The 13,297-nt window shown below is 36.9% G+C and overlaps 1 protein-coding gene across 2 annotated transcripts in view; it reads left to right on the top strand.

Annotated features, from left to right (window-relative positions):
- The window catches only part of ITPR2 (inositol 1,4,5-trisphosphate receptor type 2), a 405,501-nt gene that overhangs the window by 24,099 nt on the left and 368,105 nt on the right, over nucleotides 1-13,297 (top strand). For both annotated transcript variants that reach the window (XM_081129350.1, XM_081129351.1), the window contains exon 2: nucleotides 12,931-13,001. In XM_081129350.1, the coding sequence (XP_080985476.1) occupies nucleotides 12,931-13,001 (71 nt within the window). The remainder of the gene's footprint in view (nucleotides 1-12,930; nucleotides 13,002-13,297) is intronic.

A 13,297-nucleotide genomic window follows, 5' to 3' on the forward strand; every position in this document is an offset into this window, starting at 1 on the left:
TGCCCCTGAGACCTTCCAGTGGGACGAGAAGAGAAGCGGAGGTGGGAGACAGTGAGGTTGATGTGACCCTGTGTAGGCCTGGGCTAATGTGTGTGTGTTTCTTAGTTTTTAAAAATAAGTATAAAAAGTAAAGAAAAAATTAAAAATAGAAAAAAGCTTATATAATGATATAAAGAAAGAATATTTTTGTACAACTATCCAGTGTTGTTTGTTCTTTAAGCTGTGTTCTTACAAGAGGCAGAAAGTGAAAAAAATTAAAGTCTAGAAAGTAAAAAAGTTACAGTCAGCTGAGTTTGATTTATTATTGAAGAAGGGAAATTTTTAATCAATTGAGTGTAGCCTAAGTGTACAGTGTTTCTAAAGTCTGCAGTGGTGCACGTAACCTCCCAGGTCTTCACCTTCACTCTCCACTCACTCACTGACTCACTCGGAGCAACTCCCAGTCCCACAGGCTCCATTCATGATAACTACTCTATATTGGTGTACCATTTTATATATTTTACACAGTATTTTTACTGTACCTTTTCTGTGTTTAGGTATGCAGATATTTAACTATTGTGTTATAATTGCCTACAGTATTCAGCACAGTAACGTGCTGTAGAGAGTTGTAGCCTAGGAGCAATAGGCTATCCCATATGGCCCAGGTGTGTAGTAGGCTAGACCATCTAGGTTTGTGTAAGTGCACTCTGTGATGTTCGTACAATGACAAAATCACCTAATAATGAGTTTCTCAGAACGTATCCCCTTTGTTAAGTGGTGCTTGACTATAAATTAACGTTTGACAGTGCACATCACGAGCAACAGGTCTATGTCAATTTTTTTTCTATTAAAAATCATGTTTGAATAACATTTCACCAAGAGGTTGCATAAGTTAATTTACTGAATTAAGTGATTATTAACTGTTTATTCGGTGCCAGACACTGTCTAGTTTTTTTGACTTTGAAGTACTTAACTGGACCTTATTTATGATAAATACTATGTCACTATTAATACTAATTGCTATAGTACTATGTGGTAAATAAATATAAATAATATGTATAATTTTACCCCAAAATCAACATAATAGCCCATAAAGAGACAATAGCTATTTATTCCTCTCATGAATTTTTCTGCTCTTCTCCTTAGTTAGGATATTGATGGTATGAAACACATTTGTGGACCCTCACAGTTCTCACCTGCTTTGCTGTGCTAGTCTCCAAAGTAGGCTACGCATCTGTCTCCCTTACTCCCATCAGCCTTTTTTCAGCTCAGCAACCAGAGGGATCCTTTTACGTATAAGCCTTACCATGCTGACCTTTCTCTGCTCCAAACCTTTCTAGTGGCTCTTATCTCATCCTCAGTCAATCTTTACTCTGACATAGGAGTCCCGTTAGGATCTGGCCCCTTCCATCTTCTGACCCTTCTGACCTCCTTTCCAATCTGTCACCTTCTTACTTCCATCAGCCGTATTGGTTCCTTGCAGGTCCTCAAGTGGGGCAAACATGTTCCTGTTGTAGGACCTTTGCACTGGTTGTTCCCTCCGCCTGGAATGCAGTTCTCCTACGCATCTCCCTCCCCTCCTGCAAGTCTTTTACCATGTTTTATGTGTCCCTTTTTTCTGTAGCATTTATCCCTTAGCGCACTATGTAACTTACAGATTTATTATGTTTATTGTCTTCTCTTCACTCTCTCCTGCAAGAGTCTTAGTTTTGTTGGCTTTTGGAGCAATGCCTGGCACATAGTAGCTGCTAGTAAATATCTGTGGAATAAATGAATTTCCTGATGAAGAGATTTAGATTCATTTTTTTCTGAACTGATTACCTTATTGGTGAACTTCTTTCAACAATTAAATGCTAAGAATAAATAATAATGATGAAAATGATGATAGCTAATATTTACTGAGTATGTAGTTTGTACTGGGCATTTATAATAAATAATGTTGATGCTGATGGTGGATAACCTTTATTGGATGTTAAGTTTGTACTGGGAATTTAGCCTTATGAAATAGTTTTCAAACCAGCCCTCTGAAGTTAGTACTAGTATTATCTCAATAGTTTTATAGTTAGTCCAGAGAAATAACTTCCCAACATCACACATTTATGGAATAGTCACAATTAGAATATTAGGATCTTAAAAGGAAAAAAATGTATTGTTAAGTTTATATTACCCCATTTTGTTTTATTCTGGCAGAGGCCAATAATGTCTCTCTTTGGGGACTTGTACTTGTGGTTATGATGATCACCATCTGAAGGATTAGGGATTAAAACTAGGAGTATCCTTGCATTTAGAGATAAATTCATTACCTAAGATAGATGACAAGTTCCACTTTACTGTTTCTGACCCAGGGGTTGGAAAAAAATTTTGTCCAACCTGGAAGCCAGGGAAATAATATAATTTAACACACATATGTGTAGCTCTTTTTAGCCACCAGACTTTTCTACTTTTTTCTTTACCATTGATTTTACCCTCCATTGGGTCTGCTTTGCAGAGGACCCATGGGTGGCTTCATTATTTTCTCGTAAGGATTCATTCACTCTATCCCAGAAAGAGAGGTCTCTGCTGGTTAATTAAAATGCTCCGAAAGAGGGTGTGTCTGTCATTTCAGCCACAGTCAGATCCTTGCCAGTAACACAAATAAGCCTGGGATTATTTTCTTTGTGCACAGGAATGGCTTTAAAGTGTGTCTTAGGCCTATTGATTCCATCCATACTAATTATAGGTGTGATTTTAGAATGACATCTGTGGTGTGTTTTTTTTTAAAACCCGTATTTATTCACATTTAGCCACTGTTAATTAAATGTTGGATATTGTATATTTTCTTTTTTTAAGAAGAGGTTTTAGCTCTTTCCTTTTCTGGCAGTTCTTAGAAATGTTGCAGTGACTCAGAAACAAGAGTCTTCTGCTTGTAGCTTTAACAAGGTAACTTTTATACCCTGCAACTTTCTGGTAAAAAAGTCTAGTTTCTCATGCTGTAATGATTGTGGAAATTGGTTTATAGTTGCCAGAGTTTTTCTTGCCAGGGAACTTCTCTTGCCAACGATTTCCTCCTAGGTATGTTTCTCTTTTATGTCTAATTAGCCAGGAAGTGGTAGTTGGCTCTCATAGTCGTCTCTTTTTGAAAGGGCATCGTGCTAAAGGAACCGGGAAGAGGCAGATCTTTCCAGCTATAAAACTAATCACCACTTGTGTTGTAATCTGAGATTTCAAAGGAAAGAAATGTTTTTGATATACTTCTGTTCTGCCTAGGAGCTTTTACTGCTGACTGGATTATTACTATTATTTTTATTATTTTCATCCTCACCTGAAGATATGTTTATTGATTTTTAGAGAGAGAGGAATAGAGAGGGAGGGAGGAGGAACACCCATGTGAGAGAGAAACGTCAGTCAGTTGCCTCCTGTACTTGACCCAACCAGGGATCCAACCTACAACCTAAATACGTGCCCTGACCTGGGGTTGAACCTGAAACCTTTTGGTGGACAGGAAAACGCTCCAACCACCTGAGCCACTAGGCCAGGGCCTGGGTTATTTTTGAGGTGTCTTTTAGCTAGTCACTTCTAGAACATATACTTAAATGTTCCTTTATGGTCTGCTGAGGGGATGAGCCGAGGGTGAACAGGTATGTTATTATTGCATACTTTATCTTTCCTGCCTATGATCTTCCTGCGATATCATCATCGACCTCATTTTGTCCTTTGCAGTTTGTTTTTTTTAGCTTTGTGGACCATTAAAGTATCCATTCATTCAACAATTATTTTCTGTACACTGACTACATGCCCATCACTGTGCTAGGTATTAAGGATACAAAGATTAAAAATACACTGTTGCAGCCACCAAGGAGCTCACTGTTTATTAGAGACATGTAGCTGGAAGTATAATATGGTAACAACTTGAAAGGGTGCCCATCAAATATGGTGAGATCATAGAAGGAGACCTCAAACCTCTGGATGATGGGTGAGTATGGGGTTTTTAGTTAAACGTAAGTTCACTATGAGCCCAAAAAATAATATTTTAAAAATCCTGTACATTTAGGTTATAGTTTAGAAATATAGTAGGGATATGAAAACCAAACAATTGAGGGACCTGGTATATTAATGCAGTCAAAAAGAAAATTTCTCCAGTTGCTGAGTCTCATATATTTCCATGAGAAGTTATATGTTTTATGTGCATCCTTTAGATCAGGATTATTAATTATGGGTTTCGAAGCATGTATCCTTACTAAATTTTGTCTGTTTGCCCTATTAGTAATTGAGAAGTGAGAAGTATGTTGAAATCTCCCACTATGATAATGCCTTTGTTAATTTTTTCCTGTAGTTCTCTGAATTTTGTTTTATATAATTTGTGGATATTACACATAAATTTAGAATGGTTATATTTTCTTAGAGAACTGAAACACTTCTCATATAATGGCCTTATTTATCGTGAATATTACTTTGTTCGCTTAAAGTCTAGTTTTCTGATATTATCACTGTTTCCATAGCTTTCTTTTGATTAGTATTACTCTGCTTATGTTCTAGGTAAGACTCATGTAAATAGCATATAGCTGGATTTTTTTATCCATTATGAAAATATTTTTAAAAATCTTTTAAATAAGTTAAAAATTAAATTTATTATTATTGACTTATTTCTACCCTCTTACTTTGTGCCTTATAGTAATCATAATTTTCCCTGATTTTTTTTTTTTTCTTTTTAAAAAATTCTTTTGGTTCAACTGAATATTCACTTATTCCATTCCTCCTCCTTTACTGGTTTTGTATCTTTATATTCTGTTTTTGTTATTTAAGTAGTTTCTTTTAAAATTATAATATACATGTTCAAAATATAAAGCCAGTTGATGTTTTATCTTGTTCCTGTACAGTTTATTTTGCTTATTTATTTATTTAAAAAAAAAAAGTCTTTATTGATTTCAGAGAGAGGAAGGGAGAGGGAGAGAGAGAGAAACATCAATGATGGGAGAGTCAGTGATCGGCTGCCTCCTGCACTCCCCTACTGGGGATCAAGCCCACAACCCGGGCATGTGCCCTGACCAGAAATTGAACTGCAATCTCCTGGATCCTAGGTCGATGCTCAACTGCTGAGCCATGCTGGCCGGGCGTTTCTGTATAGTTTAGAACCGTGGAACTTTAACTCAGATCACTTCCTTTCTATTTATATGCAGTTGTCTAGTATTGTAGTGCTGTTTTTGTTGTTATCAATTCTCACCCCAGGATATTTTTTCCATTGATTTTTAGAGAGGGTAGAAGGAAGGAAGGGAGGGGAAGAAAGGGAGAGGAGGGAAAGAGAGAGAGGGAGAAACATAGATGTGAGAGAGACATATCTACTGGTTGCCCCCCCATGCACCCCAACTGGACTGGGGATCGAACCTGCAGCCCAGTTAGCATGTGCCCTTGACCGGAAATCAAACCTTTTGGTGTGTGGGCCGATGCTCTAACCATTGGCCAGGGCTAGCGCTGTGCTTTTTAAAGTTCACGTTAGTCGTTATTATTCTTTTATACAGACAGTGTTTGTTTAGTTTAATTCACATGTTTTAACAGTTTTTTCTCCGTATTTCTTCTTAGAACTCATATTTTTCTACTAAGATAATTTTCCTTTCACCTGAAATATAGCGAAAGTCTGTTAGTGGTAAATTCTTAGTTTTGGCTTATCTAAAAATATTTTGATATTCCTCTTGTTCTTAAAAGTTAATTTTTTTGGGTACACAATTTTAACTTGACAGCCAAATTTTCTCTCAGCATTTGTAGAAATGATTCCACAATCTGTGGAGTCTGAGAAGTTGGCAACCCAATATGTTGTGTTTTCTATATCGTGGATTCATATCTTTCATTAACTCTTGAAGTTCTCAGCCATTATCTCTTCAAATATTGCCTCTCTTTTCAAAACCTGACACCACTTATACATGTCTATCAAAATTGTGGGGTCAGCACAGAAGATCCTCTCAAAGACTAGTTAGTATTTCCAGTCTCTTGGAGGCCTCTTTCAGGCTCTGTTTTTTACATCTTTGGTGGCTGATGAAATATGGAAGCGTTGACTCTCAAAATTAGAAGGACTTATCATGATAAAATGCTTTAATTATTCTTGTTCTATATTGATATCTTTTCTTAGCTAGAATCAGAATATATCTTATGTAGAAGCATAAATTGAATAGCAATAATGAAACGTTCAGAATCATTTAATGTTCATGCCTTGGAAAGAGTCAGAAAAATGTGTCCAGGGTACAGTGATGCCCAGCTATATTGGTGGGTTAAGGGATCTTATGCCAATCTTAATGTCAGAGAGTACGTCACATGGCAAAGAATACTTCAGAATGTCTGGCCAACAGTAGGGTGATTTGCAAAGAGGTAGCTACAAAGATTCCCGAGAGCACCTCAAAATTAGTGCTGACCAGATGGTGAAAACTCAGGACCTGAACTGTGCCTACTGAGTCAACTTTTCTGGGGCCCATGATTTTCTAGCTCTTTGCAGATGATTGAGAACTGATAGTAGTTAAGGTCAACTCAGCCTTCACTAAACAATTGATCTTAACTCCTGTAGAGACCCATTTATTATCCTGAGAAAGAAAATTTGCAAATCCTTTGACTTGCAGGAGAATAGCAATGGTCAGACTAGGAGACAATGCTACACCAACTGACTTGCAATAATAATGGGTTTAAAGATGTTGAGGAGGCAGGGTCGAGAGGATTAGAGAAGGAAGCCATTAGATCTGAGAAGAAAAAAAATCATGGTTTCTTTCTTTGGTGGGGTTAGGGCTTTAAGCTTTCAAATACTGGGACCAATTCTTCCTGAAATCATGGTTGGATATCCGTGTTTCTCTTTGAAAGGCAATGTGTAACTCTTTAGTTTCTTTTCCCACCAGTTGCATCAGCATCCACACTCTAAAAGATACTTGTTTCCCCAAACGATGGCTTGCAGTGATTTTGAAAGGTTAATATGTGAGCGACAGCATTCCTTTTGTAGTCCACAGGATATTCATTTCTAAAAGGCCTTTAAGTCAGTTGGTCTAGGAGGTAGCACTGATCAAAAATTTAAACATAAGGATTCACCCAGTATTTTGAGGGGTTTCCATGTAGTAGCACTTCAAAATGTAGCGTTTATTCTGTAATTTAAAAGTAGTTTAAGTTGATATGGAAAAATAACTGCGAACATTTTAAAATACCTAACGGCAAGTACAATTTTCAACTTTGGAAGGAGCCTGTTTTAGAAATATTAGTGGCAACAAACCTGTGCCACTTATATAAAGAATTAAACATCTGTTTAATATTTAAGCTTAAACTACATGTGTTAGTACAAAAATATTATTGAAATAAGACATCTAAGAAGAGAATATAATGTTAAATTTGATTGGTTTAACTTTTAAAAACCTGACATGTCAAATGGCAGACAAAACTGAATTTAACTCTTCTTGTCATCGTAGACAGGCAACATATGAGCACAACTCTGAGGATTTGGTGTGTTGCATCTGTTTTGCATTTACAAGTTATAACACTTTCTGGCAGAAAGTTTTGCAATGAAATTACTTCCTTCTTTGCTAGATTTAAATTGTTTATGGCTTTGTGCAAGAGGACCTTTCAGATATAAGGTATAAAATTGGACATTTGTAGAACCTAGTTTTTCTTGTTACGTTACTCTGGATTATGAGACATATTAATTTGCATACAAACAAGAATGTACAGGCCTTGAGGTTGGCTTCTTGTTTGGGCAGTTTGAGTATTGGTAGATAAAAAAATGTCTGTATTACTAAATAGCAAGATTGTAAGATTTTAAAATACTGTGTTCTAAGGCTATGATGAGTGAATGGAACAAACTCACATACTAGTACTTTGCTTGGAATGCTAAAGTAATGCATACACTCTAAAAAAATCAATACTAAACAGTTAAACTTTCTAACTATAGTGCACAAAATACTATAAATGTCAGAATCGGCTACTGAAGGGTGATACTACAAGCCAACTCTAATTACAAAACAGGATCAGAGAACTGAACAACCACAGAAATAGAAGGATCTGGGAGATCACAGACCCATTTGATTAATGAGGCACAGAGAACTGAAGTGACTGGCACAAACACAGTTCATTATAGAGTAGCAGACCAAGCATTAGAACTCAAGTTTTTTCGTCTTCTAGTTTAATACTACTTTTATTGTTTTGACCTTTCATTTTTAAAAAATTGAATTTATTTGGGTGACATTGGTTCGCAAAACCATACAGGTTTCAAGTATGCAACTCAATAAAATGTTATCTGTACCCTTCACTGTGGGCCCATTGTCCCAAAGTCTCTTTCCATCCCCACTCCCCCTTGCTTACCTCTCCCTACCCCCCACCCCCTTACTGCTTTTAAAGGAAGGTGCTGGAGGTAGTTGAATGGTGTTTCAGGGTGGTGGGGAGTCTGTGGGGAGGAGGGACAGTTGAGGTAAGAAGCCAGATTTATTCACTTGTTATACATTGTATGAAATTTTCACTTTGTTTTCATTTATTTATGCTACTACTGATGCACATTTGTGTTTTCCCAGTTTTGCCACCTCCAACAGTGTTGCCTCAAACATTATTTTACATGTTTCCAGATTCACATTTGCAAAATTTCTCTAGGGGGTATATCTATATTCCCAGTTAAAATTTGACTCATATATATTTTTAAAAAAATCAATGGTACTCTGTTTACTTAGAAATTTATAAAAAAAAAACTCATAGTCACAGGCAACAGTGTGGTGGTTATGAGAGGTGAAGGGAGCCTGGGGGAGGTAGTAAAAGGTATATAGTTTTGATTCATACTTCTGTATAAAATCATTCAAAGTATCTACTGAAATCTGCTTATAGATGCCTTGGACAGTCTAATAGTTGGATGATTTTTTTTCTTAAAAATTAAAATTAATAATTTACACTTCTGACCTACGAAGAGAAGATAGATGTGAAGGATAACAGGTTTTATGATAGTTTAGTTTCAGTGACAGGCTGAGAATTTTAGACTAGGTCTATAATTGCCTGTTGGCTTACTTGCTGATTCAGGCATGAGAAAAATAAATGCAGCCCATTAAAAAGGGTGCTAATATATTGACTTGAAAGGTGCTAGATGAGAAATTGTTATTTAGAGCAGACTGTCTTGGCCCTTTTCAGGATTTTACATTTGTGATAATTTTCTGAGACACATCTGGATGGGGAGTATTTCTGAACCTTTCTTCCATCTACTATTAGGCAGCCATTTGTTGGTTCTAGGTATTTTTACTGTTTATATGATCTACCAAAAGTGACATTATTGATTTGTTCAGTGATTCAAAGAGTCAGTCATTCACGTAATTAAAATTATTTAGCACCTCCCATGTTTGAGGCCTAATATTTAAAGTTGGGCATGTTATGGTGAGCAAAACAAAAATGGGCTGAGTCTCTCAGAACTTATAATTTATAGTGTAGAGTCATGTATAACTAAGGAATTAGGATGGAGTGTGATAAGTTCTATTGATAGGTGCCTAGGTTACCAGGGGAGTACAGAACAGGTACTTCTGATCCATTTAAGGAAGGTTAGAGAACTTTCACAAAAAATACAGATTCTTATTCTTGATCCTCAGAAATTTTGATTTTGTAGGTATAGACCAAAGAAGCTTGTTGTTGTTGTTACTCTTATTATGATTATTATTATTTTAACTTCCCATAGGGTTCAGCCAGCTAGCCAAATATGGGAAACACTATTTATGAGTAATTAAAACGGGCAGTAATCATGATAGGGTCTCTAAATGAATTATCTAGAGATGCCATAGATGATTTCCAGAGGATTTCTACTCAGAGACTAAAGTTGATCTTTATATCTATCCCTATCAATTGTAAATTCTTTTTTTAAAAAAATATATCTTTATTGATTTCAGAGAGAAAGGGAGAGGGAGGGAGGGAGAGAGATAGAAACATCAATGATGAGAGAGTCATTGATCGGCTGCAGCCCGCAACCCGGGCATGTGTCCTGACCGGGAATCGAACCCTGATCTCCTGGATCCTAGGTCGATGCTCAACCGCTGAGCCACACCCAGCTGGGCGTAAATTCTTGTCTTAGATTATAGAAGATAACTGGCCCAACAGTGGATGGGAGAGCTTGTCTTATCAGTAGTACACAAGAAAAGGTCCTGGAATTGTTTAGCTATAAAAACCCAGTGAACATCAGAGGTGGGCTTGACTGTCATGGGAGCTGCTATGATCTTAGGATGCATAACTGTAAATTTACTATTGGAAAGGAGGGAAGTGTCCCCTGTGCCACTTGTTTGGGGCACATCTAGATTCCTATGGGTAGTTTCTAGGATTACATTTAAGGCGGATGTTGACACTTGGGTATTTGAAAACATGTGGAGCTCATTGATAAATACCCAAATGAGGAAGAACTGGAGAGAAATAGTCTTGTTCACCCCAGAAAAAGAAGATTTAGTCTGTATAAGTTCCAGAAGAAAGAACTGGAACCAAAAAGGGAAAGTCATTTGGGAAGCAAGTATCATTTATTCACTGACTGATTTATTCATATAACAAATATTTATTTAATATCTACTGTAAATAATTCTAGAAGATGCCAAGGATATAAAATAGTAAACAAGATGGATTTGGTTCCTGACTTAATGGAGTTAACAATTTATTGGAAGATCCAGACAAATAAGCAGGCAGTTTAAAAAATGTGCTAAGCCCTGTGACGGGAAACACAGGGTGCTATTTCACCTCCACATAAGCACATTTCTAATAGCAGCACTTTCAGAAAGATGGTGAGCGAGGAATACTCTGGCCCTGGCAGTGTTTAAGAACTGGGCATGTTGTAGAAGCTGTGCCAATGATTACCATTAAAATCCTGTTTAACTTTAAACTTCAGTGATCCTCTATATCTTTGTAACAGATCCACCCTTCTTGCTTCTTTCTACCCTTCCCTCTCTTCTCTTCTCTGTTCCAGTTCGGAGATGAAACGATTGTCTTTGTGATTTTTACAGACATTTGGGTATAAAGAATAGGACAGATTCTTAGAACTGAAGTCATTCTTAATTATTATGTTTTTATCTGGCCTACGAGGTAATCGAGGATCTGCGTAAGTGTTTATATAAATGCACTGTGGTCTATTTGTAGCTTTAGTTTCCCATTCCTCTCCGTGGCTGCCCACGCAGGCGGGGACTCACTCACTCGGGGGCCTTGCTCGGGCCTGTGGTTCTGTGCGAATGGGTAGGCACAGAGAGTGAGCAGGACGTCAGCGCCACTTTTTATGTAATTGTAATGTGCTCTAAATGAGACTGTGCTTTTTATTATTATGTTTTGAATTCTTAACATGTCTTAACTAATTAAAAGCTGACCTTTCCCTCACAGCATTTTTTTAAAAATGAAATACTACCGTTGTGATATTCTCAGGATTCTCTGAGCGTTTTGCATTCAGTGTTAACAGACTGAAGTTGGATATTATAGAGGTTTGGGTTTGCTTTCTCTTGACCCAATGTGACTTCCTGTTTTTAAGAAAACAGTTTTAAAGACTCTTAAAAGGAATTTCTTGCATGCTTGGCAGCTCTTGTAAAACCACATTTTAGTAAACCAGTGTGAATGAAATATATAAAAAAAAAAAAATCAAAGAAAGAACCATATTGCTTGACCCAATTAGCATTTTGTTTTGTGGAAATTGGATCCCGAAGACAAATCTGGTGATTTAGGAAGTGTCTGCTTCTGGTCACCACATAAACCAGGAACCAAAGTTTTGATGTGGTTAATCATCCTTAGCTAAGGGGACATTTGATCACAAATTGGGTTTTACTCTGTGTTGAAGTTGACACATACTAGTGAGTCTGGTTAATATGATTTTTAAAAAGAACAGAAAGTTGCACCTTGGGCATCTTCTTTCAAATGAATTCACGAACTTAGAACTAATTCATGTGCATTCTTACAATATCCTGGGAAAGACCCCAGTTATTTCTACCGTGCATTCGGTGGAGAAAATGAACGTTGTTTAGTCTTTGGTGGTTAGATGTTCCTTTCTGAACAGACGATTCATGTCTCTTGGCTCTCAGGGCAAAGATTCAGCTTCTTTCTCTTGGAATTGTCCTGGAAATTGGCTTCTTGTAACAATTTTAATAGGGACGAGACATGTTTTTGTAACTACAAAGGCAGTTTATTCATTGGATTAATATTTGTTGAGTACCTACTATATGTCAGGCACTCTCCTGGAAGCAAACAGTATGGTGAGGAATCAGGCAAGAGCCTTGATTTTACTTATCTATGAAATGCTTATTTAAGGGCTCACTGTATGCCCCAAACTCTACTTGGTACTTCAACATCACTTAATCGCCCTAACCATGCTGTGAGGTGAGGTAGGTTCTCTTGTCCTTACTTTACAGAAGGCGGTCCTGGGTCACCTGGCTAGGAGGTGGCTGAGCCAGGTTTGAACTCAGGGTGAGTGCTCATAGCCACCCACTCTGTGGTCACTCTGTGAGCCCGACCTCACAGGCTTACGTGTTCCCTGTGAGAAAATCAAAACACACACTCAGAATAACAGAAGGAAAATGGACGTGACAGCTAATCTGACCAAGGTTAATGCGTGGCTGGCTGTGTTCCATTCCTCACATATGTATGTAAGAGGTGTGTGTGTGTGTGTGTGTGTGTGTGTGTGTAAACATATACGATATCTTATTGTTTTATTACCCCTTATTTTCACAGCATATTATAAATGTTTTGCAGGCTAGTACATTTTCCAAATAGGATTTTACCGCATTCCATGGTTTATCTGTGTCATGGTTTATCCAACTAGTTTCCTACCATTTAATGTTTCTTAATTTTGAATTTCACAAACCCTGCTTTAATTAATCCCTTTGTAACCAAATCTTTTTATAAATATATGATTATTAAAAAGTTTTTTAGTGAGGAATAGTATTAAGACTCTTTATAAATATTTATCCAATATCCACATGCTGTCTCTGCTTTTTGAATGTGACGATGTTGACAACGAAATCATGTCTTTCCTTCTAGGTTAGTGGATGACAGGTGTGTGGTGCACCCAGAGGCGGGGGACCTTGCCAACCCTCCCAAGAAGTTCAGAGGTAAGAAATAAATATTTTTTATTATGTGACCTAAGGGGGCAGGGGCCTTTTTATATCTTAAAATAAGTAATGTTGAAACTTTATTCAGTGTGAAACTTTCAAATATTAATATGGCCACTGAAAATCCTTTCAAAAATTTCCCCAATGTTTTTGTGCTTTTATACATTGAAGGATTTATAATGAAAGAATAGTTTCCTCTTTTTTTTTTTTTTTCTTTGCTAGATAGTAGTCTATCCGTTGAAAGAAAATCTTGGAAATGAACCGTGAGAGGCCACTTTTTCAAACCAGTAAATACA

This window comes from Miniopterus schreibersii (genome assembly GCF_964146895.1).
Source record: "Miniopterus schreibersii genome assembly, chromosome: 2".
Classification (NCBI taxonomy): Eukaryota; Metazoa; Chordata; class Mammalia; order Chiroptera; family Miniopteridae; genus Miniopterus; species Miniopterus schreibersii.